The 13903-nt window shown below is 34.3% G+C and overlaps 1 protein-coding gene across 1 annotated transcript; it reads left to right on the top strand.

Moving 5' to 3' along the window:
• Positions 1-6845: 6845 nt before the first annotated feature.
• On the top strand, positions 6846-10251 carry LOC133700413 (mitochondrial inner membrane protease ATP23-like). The gene is made up of 5 exons (XM_062123933.1): positions 6846-7020; positions 7241-7362; positions 7708-7845; positions 8017-8100; positions 9919-10251. The coding sequence occupies exons 1-5, from the start codon at positions 6936-6938 to the stop codon at positions 10051-10053; spliced, it is 564 nt and encodes a 187-aa protein (XP_061979917.1). The 5' UTR covers positions 6846-6935; the 3' UTR covers positions 10054-10251.
• The last annotated feature ends 3652 nt before the right edge of the window (positions 10252-13903 follow it).

Below are 13903 nucleotides of genomic sequence, written 5' to 3'. Positions count from 1 at the left end.
GCAGCGATGTTGAAGGCGTGCTGGCTGGTCTGTCCATGTTTGTCTGTTCCAGCTCTTTTCCTTTTTGTTCTCTGCTTGCGTCGGCCTCCTTTCTGGTCAGGCAGCGGCTGGAGGCGAAGTGGAGGGAGACGACTGGTTGCTGCTCACGAAAGACGTCCCTCCTCGCTGTTCACGGTGGAGCCAGGTTTGCCGCAGCGTTGGACGTGTTGCAGACGCGATGCTGATGAGGACAAACTGGCAAGGTGCAAGGCTATCACGGTAAAGGGCGACGTCTCTTAGAAAGAGATTCAACAGCCCAGGGGGTGCACCTTCTCTGTTTCTAAACCGAGAACAAATGGAAGATGGCGGTGTGGCTGGTTTAGGTGGTCAGTTCCTGGAGAGAAAAATAAACATGGCAAGGGAGTGGTGGATACTAGTCTAGGTTTCACCAAGGAAAGGGGTATGTCTGGTTTGTCCTTGGCAAAGAAAAGGGAGGCTGGCCGAGAGATGGAATGGGGACCAACGGGGAAAGGGAGAAGAAAGGAGCTGAAATGGCTGGCTGGCAAAGGGAAATGAGAGGTGACTTCTGTGTAGAGAAAGGGAGGGGAGAGAGTGCGGCTGAAGGGAGAAGGGAAGCTTGTGTGCAGAGGGAAAGTTTTGGCTAAGGAAGGGGCAGTGACGGCTGTGAGAGGGAGAGCGCTGGGTCTCAAAGTTTGCTGGGGAAAGCAACAGCAAAGGAGGAAGGTAGGAGGCTGTGTAACAGAGGGGGGAAAAATGAGGAAAACAGTGGAGGCCGGTCAGTGTATACTGGTTTTGGAGAGAGAGAAGGAAAAGAGGGCGAGGTGGGGTTTTAGGTGAGAGATGATTCTCTGGTTTGTTTTGCAAAGGCAAGGGAGGGGAGGTTTTTGGTTCTGCAGGGAAGATGGAGATGGGAGTGGTGGCTTCGTTTCGACTGGTATAAAAAATTAGGTTCAGGGTTTTGTTTTTTTTTCGTGGTTGCCCTAAAATTTTCTCTTTAAAATTGTTCTATGTAAATTTTCTCCTCCCTAGTATATAACTGGATGCTCACTTATATAGAAAATCTCTACATGTTTTATTTAAGAAAATATTGCAATAATTATTGTAGAGATTGTCTTCTATAACCAGCACCAACAAATCCTATATATATGGTATTTTTTTATTGCAGTGATTATTTTTCATAACCAGCACGAATCAAATCATATATCTATGGTATTTTATATTGCAGTAATTATATATGATTCAGTAATTATCTCCTTGACATATTGCTTCTTTAATATTAGCCTTGATGCTCTATGTTGTCGCCACATGTAAACCCTTATTTTTTATTTTTTTATTTTTAAAAATTATTAAAACATGGGTCAAAAATTGGGTAGCAACAATATATATATATATATATATATATATATATATATATATATATATATATATATTGACATCATGCCAAAACTTGCTATCTAAAACACAACTTTGAATTTATTTCTCTTCTTCTATTTTTGAAAACCTACATGACCTCCACTTGATGGAAGTAAACATTGTGATACTGTATCTTACAATCATTTAAACTTCCAAGAGTCTAATATGCAGTAGCAAATATAGTAGTAACAAACTTAATCAAATCCTTTTTTTTTTGTAAAGTGTCTTGGCACGGAATTGAAAATAGTTTTTACATATATGTACAAGGTGATTCTCCTCCCATTAGCAATAGTTACTTGATGGACCTCTAGTTTCTTCTCAAAATCTTTCAATTTCAAGTCAATACAATGGGAAACACATGGTATCCAAAACAATCCTTTTCTCTTTCCCATCAATGATTGCCCAACATTGTCAGTGATTATTTACACTATATTTTCCTCTTCAATCCTCTTCATAGTAGAATCAAACATCTCAAATACCTTAACAACAGTTTTAGATATATTAGAGGTATTTATTGGTGATAAAAAAAATTATCCTTTAAGGACTATTAACCAAAAGTTGCAAATAGAATGCCTTTTCTTATTAGTCCATTCATCAGACATTATCGAGCAACTTGTTTTTTTTTCCATTCTAGCTTGTACTCCTCAAGCAAGTTCATCGTATGATCTACTTCTTGCTTCAAATACTTCTCTCTAATATCATGGTACTATGAAGACTTAAAACCTTGCTCATGCTTTGCAACTAATTCAAGTGCCTTAACAAACTTAGAGTTTTTCACACAATTAAATGGAATCGCATTAGTGTAGAAAAACCTTGCAATTTATCGACATGCTTTTTCTGTTAGATTCTTTTTTAGCAGCTGATTGATGGTAGTTTATGTACTTCTACTCTCACTTACTACTCTCTTTCCTTTGTTCACTGAGCTAATTTCATTCCCTTCATCATTATCTTCATCTTTATACAATATATTGGAAAACCTTTCTTTTCTTCTCAGTTGCTTCTTGATTTTTCACTAAAATATTCAAAATATCTTCTTTACATCTTCTAGTACTTGCTGGCATGACTCAACATCTTTTCAAGTGCAAGTCAAATGATGCTTGAAACAGTAAATGCCTTCACTTAAATTTTTCTAACAATATTTGCACTGAACTCTTCTTGAATTCTTATCAACATCTACAGCATATTGCCATCCCACATCAAGTTTATTGCCACTGGTAGTTTTTTTAGATGCCATGTATCCTACAGTTCAAGAATCAATATATGCACCAACAAGGATGTATAGTGCAAAGAGTTGGACAAAAAATATATAAAAAAACATACATATATATGGTTAAATTCTGCAAAATCTTTGCATTATTATTAAATCAACAATGAAACATACATGTCACCTTTTAGAATTTTCTATCAGATTATTTGACATTGTAATTAACTTGATTTTTAATATTGTAATATTCTATATGCTTATAGATTATTTATACAGTGACTAGTTATGATATTCTACCTTATACGTTGGAGCAACATAGTATCCACCATTACCAAATAGATAAAGGGTTCTAAGACAAGGTGGCAAGCTATGTCGAAGAGCTGGGGCTAGAACTGGGAAAGCAATTCTCTTACCTCAATGGCCAAAGTCTTTCTTTCCAAGTCACCACAAGTGATGGTAGGACTGTGATAAGCTACAATGTTGTGCCAAAAGACTGACAATTTGGCCAAACATTTGCAAGTGGTTAATTTTAGCTTTTGAGGACAAACAATTCTAATTGATTGTTGTGTGATAGCATTTATATATGGTTTGCGAGAGAGGAGAGGGGGTAGGGTAGGAAAGGCATGGCCAATATGTCTGACTGTTGCTGAGGTGGTTTATTAGCACTCGTTGGGCCTTTATTTATGCAGCGTAAAATTGAAAGATATAGTTCCTTTACAGTTTACATACATGGAATATTACGCCAAGATTCATAACCAAGTATTGCAGAAAGCAGTAGAAAAATTGAACATTGATAATGGAAATAAAAGCACGTTTGTAATTCTTGATCTCTATAACGCTATGGTTTCTACTATTGACCAATTCAGACAGAATACAGGTATTTCTGTTCATGTTTTCTCAACTACACAATGTTTTTTATATGCATCTCAATTCTCAAGTTAATGTTTGATTTTCTTCTTTCTACTTGTCACAGTAAATACTGAGTATAAGAACCCATTACAACACTGGAAAGATTAACTTGATTAATCTCATGGATGAGGAGGAAGAAGAAAAGATTAACAAATTAACAGAAAATAATGCGTTTATTAGATTTTCAATACCAGGAAGACTTCCTTTTTTTTGTAAGATTAACAACAAGTTCAAGATTATTGCTTGGACGCTTTTTATGATTAGCTAGTTTTAACCCGCAAGTGCATGAGTGTGCGATGTAGCAATTAACTCGATAAGATCGAGGTCATATCCATAGAGAGCTAGATCTGAAAATTAAGCTAGGTAACAAAAAAACTCAAAAGAAATTAAATTAACAATAACTTGGTTGAAAATAATTGATGGATTTGTTTTCAAAGATGAAAAAGTGTAACTAGATTTTAAATGACAAGAAAAAATAAGTCTTGGTCCAAATCAATTTTAATGGTGATGTATTGGTGATTCCTTCAACATATATAAGATAACTTAACCTAATATCAATGATGGTGATATTAGATCGAAAGATATTACAATAAAGTTTTAAAAGATGAAGATTGATTATTGCTTAAGAATAAATAAGTACTTTCATATTAAGTAAGGCATTGAATTAAACAATCTCTATACCAAAACTAAGATTTGTGCATAAAAATTCAAGATAACAACATTACCTAAATGATTTCTAAAATTTCTTTGTAATAATAAAACATTCATGAAGAAAATGAGAAGATAAACATTAAGATTCATTCATATCTTGAAGAACTCACCTCAACCACCATGATCCTTGATTTGGATCCAAGAAAGAGATTAACCAACCATGATTATATATAAAAACACTTCAATAAACATGAAATAACTTGAATCAAACTGAAATAATAAGTTTTACAAACTAAAGAATCGAAATCTACAAAGAAGATCACAATACAATTTCAGTAAAATTTTTAACACAAATCTTACTCTAACTTTGGACAGCAATTCGACCCTCTTAGCAGCCTCCTTTGGAGATGACTATTATAGACATATTTATAGGACATTCTGTTAGCTTTTCAGATAATTAAATAACAGATTATTTGGACATCTGAGTTGAAAGTTATAGGCAAAACACTGAAAGGTATTTTGGAAAATCAAAACAGGTCAGCTTGGAGAACACTTTAGTGCACGTTTTTCTTTCTCCTTTATGAGCTGTCTCTTTCTTTTTTTTGACCCAAAATAATGTGACAATGTCCCCTCCAGCTTTCCATCAATGTGCTTGCCCTCTTGGATCAATCAATTACCCAAAATAAATCAAATGTTATTTATTGTGTGGACATGTAAGATCATGGATTGTGCTTGGGCTGATTTGGAGGCTGATTTGGGGCTGAATTTAAGCATAAAATAAGGATACAAATGTACCTATTATTTGGGCTAAGATTGACATTGAAACCTTGAGTGTTTGATGGTTGAAGTTTGCACACAACATAAGGCAATTTTGGGCTTGAAATAGATCATATGATAATCTTTTTTAGAATTGGAATAGAATTGATTTTTGGGGTAAATTTAGATCACTTATTTGAACCAAGATTTGCTTCAATCTTCAACTAAATTTCTCTTCAATTATTTGTTTTGAATTCCGACGTTAAATTTTTTGAAATAATTAATTTAAGCTTCAAAAACCTATCAAAACATTAAAAGAAACTTCATTACTAAAAAACACATCAATTATTATAAAAAACCCAAATAAAAACAATAAATACATATGTAAAATAAGAGACTTAATGATACTTTTGATGCACAATCAATTATTTAACTGCCAAACCACCAAAAAATGATACAAGATTGATGACCCTTTTTCGTATAATAAAACATGACAGAAAAGAAGAGAATCCAACAAGCAAATATGTCCACTAACAAAAGGCACAATTGTTACTTCATTTACAGTGACAAGCAAAACCAGCTAAGAGAGTGGAGAGTTAAGACAATCAGATTAGAGGCAAAAGAAGTGAAGAAAAAAATGGGTGTTTTGAGAGAGAGACAGAGAGACAGAGAGAGAGAGAGTTGTGGAACCAGCTGCGTTGTTGGTGTTAGCCTGCTAGGGTTGAGAATTTGAGATTTGGGCGAAGGACAAAGAGAAAAAGGGAGACTGAGGAGTGGGGATTGTGGAGTGTGGAGTGTGGAGTGTCGGGACTCAGGGATAGGGAGTCGATGAATTTTTTAACTTTTATCAAACTCGTAAACTCGGTATGCTTTTAATGAGTTTGTTGGTTTTTGAGTTTTTAACCTAATTTTACACGTTATATACATGTTAACTCATAAAATCATATGATTTTACAAGTCAACTCGCGATTTTGACAACATTGCTTTATATTGTAAGCGATATAAAGAGGAGGGAAATTGTCATAACTTAATTTTGACTGTTTTTTTTCAAAATATTTTTCACAAATCCAAAAATTAAAAAAATTAAAAAATTTAGAAAATATATATTTAATGCATTCGTACTATTTTCAACATCTTTTCAAAAAATTTCAAAATTTAAAAATATTTTCAACGCATTCATCTATTAATGCATAATTATAAAATCCTTGATAAGATTTCAAAATTATGAATAAACTAAAAGAATAGAATAATTTTAGAGAAAACACAAACAACATAACCATGTCAAATTTTTTTTTTAAGTATAACTAACCCAATATTTAATCTATAAATAAATTAATATCTATTTTAGAAGCTCTTGTTGGCAACTCTAAAACAATTAATTTCTTGGTCGGTGATGATTTGTCACCGTGTGATAGTTTCAATCTCAGACCTGCTCTCTTTTTATTTCAATCAATTCACGGTTGTATTTTTCATGTTGAAGAAATAAATAAATAAAAGGGTACTTTAAAAATATGAAGGGTTGGTTGACCTTTGATCTAAATAACCTTGTGGTTTAGATTATTTAAAAATGTAATTATTTTTTTTAATATTTTTATTTAAAAATATATTAAAATAATATATATATTTTTATTTTTTTAAAATTAGTTTTGATATTAATACATCAAAATGATTTAAAAATAAAAAAAATATTAATTTAAAATAAAAAAATAAAAAATTTTAAATTTTTTTTAAAATAATTTTAAATCACAAAGCCTAACAATAAAAAAAACATTAACTTTATGTAACCTGATAAAAAACTTAAGTTAACTCACGACTTAATCGGTCAAAAAAACACTTAAATCAAAACGAATTCATTCAAAGTTAACTCTACTCAACTTATTTGACCAAGAATCAAAGACTGGCCGGGTTGACCCAGGTCGGTTTAAAAACTAACGTACGTTAAAACCCAAACATGGACCAGAAAAACCCCGTCACAGAAATCTCCTAGCCCAACATTCGGAAAATGGCGGAGGAACCAGGCACGACACCCGGCTCCGACGGCACGACAGTAGAGGAATGCAAAGATATGATTCGCCGGAGTTTCAGGAGTAAAATTTCAAAACCCTCCCGTTTCTCATTCTGATTCATAAATCTCATTAGAGTGGAGGTTTTTTTTTTTTTTTTTTCAATTTGTAGCTTAGAATCAATGGTGAAAGCAAATGGGTATCTTTAACTTTATTTGATACTATAGTTAAGTTGATTTGAAGATCATTCACAGACTTTTTTTAAAAAAAAATTTGTTTATTTTTTCGTCTTGTATTGTATTAGCTCCAATGGTGAAATTTTTGAGGGAGCATATGGAGAAAGCAGGGTGTGGAGTTGGTGAAAATTTCTTGAAAGCTGTTAATTGTGATAAGAAGATTGCTGGTGGTTATGTTCGTGGCGAAGGGGTAGCATTCCTTGACTCATTGCTTTGTTAATTTTTCGTTTTTTCATGATTTTGTGGATTGTATTTTGGTTTATAATGTGATTTTATTCCTTATTTTCATTTGGATGTCAATGTAATACAGTAGAATTTACATTATGTTTGTTTTTTCTATAGGCATTTGATTGTATGATGTTTTTCTTTAGATTAATTGAGGTTTCTATTGGTTTCTGAATCATGTATTTCTTGTTGGATTATATGCATTTCTTCAAACAATTGGCCAGCTTATCATGAAGGCCTTTTTTTTTGGGTATGTTTTTCTCCTTTGGCATGCTTAAGTGTTTCTTCTTATTTAGGTTCTGTTTTTCAGATAATGGTGTGTAGTAATCACATGAACACTCAAGATGATGTAAACCAAGTTGTTATACATGAGCTGATTCATGCTTATGATGACTGTCGGGCTGCGAACTTGGATTGGGCTGACTGTGCTCATCATGCCTGTAGTGAGGTGTGTATCACTGCAACAACGACCAATTCTTTTTCATGAACTTTGGCATGTACAGATGCAAATTGGGAGTCTTGTTAAAATTTACCAAATATTTTTACAAATACTAAGTGCTGCAACTACTACTTTTCCCTTCCTTGATACTTATTCTTCCTCTCTTGTTTTTGTGTACAGATTCGTGCTGGCCATTTAAGTGGTGATTGCCATTACAAACGAGAATTGCTGCGGGGTTATATGAAATTAAGAGGCCATGAGCAGGTGAGTTCTAATTCTGCTGAAACCTTGCAGATAAACTTTACTCATGTCCACTATATTCACACATCTGCTTGCGTATAAGATGAAAACAGCAATCTTTTCATTGGCTGTAAATTGAGGGTAAATGGTTATGCTACATTTTCAGTAGAGGTTTCTTTTGCCTTTGAAATCACCATGTACAGATGGAAGTTGGAGTCTTACTAAAATGCACTCCATTAGAATTCAGAGCTGCAGGACATCACGTGTTAAGTTTGAAGAGTTTGTGATCCTTGCAATTGAAGTGCCTTTTTTAGTGGGAGACAACTTCAATTATTGAGTTGTCTTCCATATTTGGCAGTATTTTAGGAAAGAAACCTGCTATTTTCAGATTAGTTTTCCACCTAGAAAAAACACAAGGTGAAAATTTTCAATTCCTAAGTTGTTAAATATTACTTCGATTTGATAAAGAATAATATATTATTAGTGAAGAATACGAGAAATTACAACTATGAGAACGAGGTGTTCTTCTAGATTAAAGCTCAAGAAATGTAATTTCTATATTATAAAACTAGCCACAAGCCCACCCTTGCATGCAGGATAATTCAATTACTTTTAATATGTTGAAAAATTAGCTCCACTATTTATAGAAGATATATGGATGCTTATTTAGTCAATTGCTAGCATATATATGAATTCCAAAACATGACTGTTGTTGATTTGTATGTTCCTTTTCATCATTTCTGTTAATTCAAATTATTTGGAAAAATGAAAACCCTTAAAAAATATATAATTTAACTTGTACTACGTAGAAATCCACCTAAACTTGACAACTATCTGAAACTAAATTCTCGCTCTTGACTATATAAAAACTTTGTTTTACTGATCTTGATTACATGATTCAATGACAATGATTTGTGTCTTTGGTATATACATATAATGAAAAGTAAGAATAATTCTCTTATTTTCCAAGGATGGTACGTTATGTTAACTTGAAATCACCTTTATCAAGCTATTGTCAATGGGTCAATTACAAAATTAGGGCACTGATGGTTAAGAATTTTTTGCATTTGTGTATAAATAGCAATTGATAGAGAGATGATTAAGTAGAATGAGACAAGAAAAGGAGGAGAGGAGAAGAGAAGAAAGAGAGGCTAGTGTTTTCCAATAAAGGGTAGGGGAAGATAGGTGGATTTATTAGATTTACAATTTTACCCTTGATTGAAAAACCTGGCCAAGTTGATAGAGTAGGATAAGCTGGGTCCAAACAAATTTGGCTATACTGATAACGTGCCCAAAGAGCTTACACATTATCAGCTTCCATAAATAGATATGCTGCAGATATGTATCAACTAAAATAATTGAAATGAAATCTGATGTTATTCACTTGGTTGAGCTAGGAATAGGAATGTTTCCAATGAAAAGAACTCTTATCCATGTAGCCAGGACTAATAACAAATGGCTTGAGATTCATAGGAATGCAGTTTAAGTTCCATCCAAGGCATAATGGGAAGTGAGAACTCAATAAAACCCGGAGAGTGATTTCTCCCTTAGTATGGAAGCTTCATGGCATGGCATCATTCAAATACTTCCATGGACCGCTGGTAGTGTGTAATGCCAACAATGGTATCTTTAAAGCAATGTCATGTTTGGTGACTAGTATATAATGTGAAAACGTGGTAACTGAATCGCATCATTGGCGGTGGCAAGTGTCTAACAAATAGTTACATTCCTCGATTTTATTTTATTTTCACTTTTACTTTTTATGATGTCTTTCTTATCCATCCTGGTTTGTTATTGTTTGATATATAACAGTATAATTAACTTTTCAATGTAAATATGAAGGACTGTGTGAAAAGAAGAGTTATGAAATCAATGATCGCCAACCCATACTGCTCAAAAGCAGCTGCAAAGGATGCCATGGAAGCTGTATGGGATGTCTGTTACAATGATACACAGCCCTTTGACAGAGCTCCTTGAAACATGTACTTCAAATATTCTATTTAAAATGATGTTGGTGATACATTGGCTTGCAAAGCATTAGGAACCTGACTTTTTTGTTCAACAAGAATACTCAATTCTTTCAAAGGCTATCACTTTTCCTGTTGGATTGTTCCATTTCTGAAAGTTGTAACATAGCCAATTAATATTTTTTGCTGAGTTCAGATTAAAAATAAAGAAATAAAGAAACCTTTCTTGTTAGCATCAGGTATTTTGAAAAGGGATATGGTCAATTTATCAGTTTGTCTTTGTATCATAAATATCCCACTCAGATGGCGTTGATCAAATTCCTAGAATGTTTCTCGTTTTTTCCTGTCTTGGCTGGGTTAGCACGACATTATTGATATTTGAGTGCATGGCATGAGGGTGCATGACTAGTGTGCTTGTCATAAACGACAAAACAATTTTATTCTGTCTGTGCAAATGTTGTTATTATTGCTAAAACAGGTCGCTGCTCATGGCTCTCCTGCAGCATAACCTCAAATCTGCAGTTTATTACTGGGGGTGAGCTGATGGCATGAGAGGTCTAATTCAGTTGCAGTAGATTTGCATTTCTTCTACTATCTGAACATGGTTTTTCCGATGTAGTTGGGGCTACCAGGCAGTCGCAACTCTGAAGAATTTATGCATGCACAAAGACTTCTCAATTCTCATCAGTGCAGTTCATCATGGTCTTCAGTAATCGAACCATAAAAATCAATCGAAGCTTTCATTCAGCTGCTGAGCAATTCACCCTAGTCTTCTCTTCTGTTTTGTAGAATGGTAGCGTGCAAGGTCATGGTTAGAAGTTAAAGTTATGGCACCAATTTCAATCGTTAACAGGCCGATTGAGCCATTGACTGATTCCCGATCATGGAGCACGTGATGGCCAGTCACACCACTTTTTCCTATTTGAAAACCTTGATCCTTTAGAAGCTTAGAAAGAACGAAAGGAATTCACAGCATATGATGCTCATAATCCCATAATGTTCTTTAAACTTTCACTTTACCAAAGATTTTCCGCTACTATTGGGTACTCCTCTAGCCTTCATCCTCTTGATGTCTAGACAAAAGGTCAGGAAGCATGCATATTGCGGAGAGCAAACGGATGGGATTTGGGAGGAGCAAGGTGAAAAAATTAATTTGAAGATGGATGTGCTGCTAGAGATTCTATCTTGCATCTTCTTACTACTACACTATCCTACATTTGCTGCTAGAGCTAGATCACTTTCCTCAGGTTAAGGAACAAAAATACTTCCCATTTCGTTTTGTTTTTTGCAGGTTTGGTGATCACTTGCCATATGTTTGTCTAGCTTGCAACCCTCTCTTTAGCTTTGCAGGTGAAATGGAGTCAGACTACCACCAAAAGGGTGGAAGAGGCTCCTCGGTGGTGGTCTGAGGTTTATTCCTTACCACACAAGCGACATAACGTGCACAATAACTTGGAGCCTTGAGTGTCATGTTTCACTGTTTCTTTATGTCGTAAATTTTTGTTGCTATTTTGTAATGAAAAAGTGTGGGGGTGGATGGTTCCCGGGAGTTGAGTGATGAATGAAAACTCCCCAGAAAAATTGCAATTAGTGCCAATTACAGTTTTGTATCCAGGGCCTTGAGCTACAGTTTCCATGTCGGTGCTGCAACACCTTAACAATTCCCAACAAAATGGCACTTTATTGCCTGTAAAGCTCTCATGAAGTCCATGGCTGTCTGGGCAAAGACTTCTAAGTCAACACTAACATGGGATTCGTTTGAATTGCAACATGAACCATTGCCCTGAAACCTTCAATGCAATCCCAGCTGTTTTGAGTTGACCAGTTTGTAAAAGCCAACTTAACCAAGTGACCAGAACTCCGAAGAAGAAGAAAACTCTCCGACATTAATCTCAAATATAACTAAACCCACACCAAACACTGAATGTTTTGTCTCCGTCTCAGAAACGAAATACAGCATGGTATACAATAGAATCCCACTGGGCACATAAAAGCACCATTCTGTACGCAACAAAAGCAAGCAACTACTTCTTGGGTTCTGCCTTTGGACCTCATCGACAACCCAAGGATAAAAAAACCTTGTGTCCTTCAACTTAAAATACGAGCCATGGTCAACACACACACTTTTTAATGGTGTGGTTTTGCTTGAAGTGATTTGTTGATGCATTTGTTGGTGTATCATACTCGTTTTTCTTAAACCATCAAGAGTGTGTTTTTATGGTCAAAAAATAATTTTGAATATTTTTTTGGTTTTAAATTAATTTTTTTAAATCGATTTATTAATATTAAAAATAAATTTTAAAAAATAAAAAAATATTATTTTAATATATTTTCTTAAACCATCAAGAGTGTGTTTTTATGGTCAAAAAATAATTTTGAATATTTTTTTGGTTTTAAATTAATTTTTTTAGATCGATTTATTAATATTAAAAATAAATTTTAAAAAATAAAAAAATATTATTTTAATATATTTTCAAGCAACACAACACCTAAAATATTATCATAATTCCAATCACAGTGGAACTGTCAATGCATGAACTTTGTTTTTTTCTTTCCTTCTCTTTTGGCACACTTTAAGTTTCCATGTGGACTTTTTTGTTGTAATTAATGCTCTATTTTTCTCGAAGTGAATTGTAGTCTAATAAAATAGATGCTGTTTCTGGGGTGGATCGAAGCTGTTTCCTAGCTAATGCAAAGGAGACACCTGGGATGCATTGCCTGGTTAAATTGATGCTGTTTAATTATGTTTGATAATGGATACAATTATCAATTATGCTTCACTTCTGGCAATAGAAGAAGGGTTTGCCGATGAGTGGGGTGTGGTTGGTTCATAATCGACAACACTGCACACTTCCTGCAACATCTCTTACCCCTGCATCACCTCTTCTGGCAACAGTTCTTTAAAAAGCTTCGATGGATTGTACAGCATAGCTCGGACTAATTTGCACGGTTTGTTTAGAGAGTGTTTGTTTTTGCATTATATTTAATATTTTGAATGATCTTAACTTGATTTTTTAAATGATTTTGATAAATTAATATAAAAAATAATAAAAGAAATATTGTTTTAATATATTTCTAATTAAAAAACATTTTTAAAAATCAAAATTTCATCTGCATTTTGTACTTGCTACCAATGCAAACAGTACAGGGTGAAGATTACAGTTGGACTGTAATATTTAATAGCCATCACCAATTTGGTTCTGGCGTCGTTAACTCTGCTGTAATCATAATAACAGAGGCTCTCAAAGCTTTTACTTGCAACCATAAAGAAAAGGAGGCATGTACAGCTGCCACTTCTGTAGTCTGTCAGAAACTATTCATTCTTCCTGTTGCATGCAAATGGTACCATTGTGCTACATGGATCATTAACTGAAAATTGCTTCAGGAAACAGGCACTTCTGTCCAGTCACATGGAAGGCTCCATGTCCAATACATGAAGTCCTTTAGAGTTCAGTAACTTCTGGCACGATGGCCCTCCCGACCGCTGAGATTATCTTCTTTGCAGGGAATTGTATATAATTCTGCAACTCCGGTGGACGAAAAGGAGATTCATGTCACCCAAGATCTGCGTTCTAATCCTGCTCCCGGCTTACTAGACTGATATAGCTTGCTAACGAGTCAACCACATGAAGAATCTCTTTCCAAGTGCAAGTTTTCTACAGACGGGTCTGGTGGCGAAAACTGCTGTGGCACTTGCCCATAACCAATCCATGACTTGACTCCTGATGCAAAACCATGAATGGCAACATCTGAGTTATCCACTTGATGTAACATTTAGAATTGAGGAGCATAACACTGGACTATCTTTTTTTTTCTCGTCAGTGGGCATGAAAATGGAAAATCATATTTGTATTACGAAA

Source organism: Populus nigra, chromosome 1 (genome assembly GCF_951802175.1).
Source record: "Populus nigra chromosome 1, ddPopNigr1.1, whole genome shotgun sequence".
In the NCBI taxonomy this organism is placed as follows: Eukaryota; Viridiplantae; Streptophyta; class Magnoliopsida; order Malpighiales; family Salicaceae; genus Populus; species Populus nigra.
The sequence above is the reverse complement of the archived record's forward strand: the minus strand, read 5'-3'. Positions and strand labels throughout refer to the sequence as shown.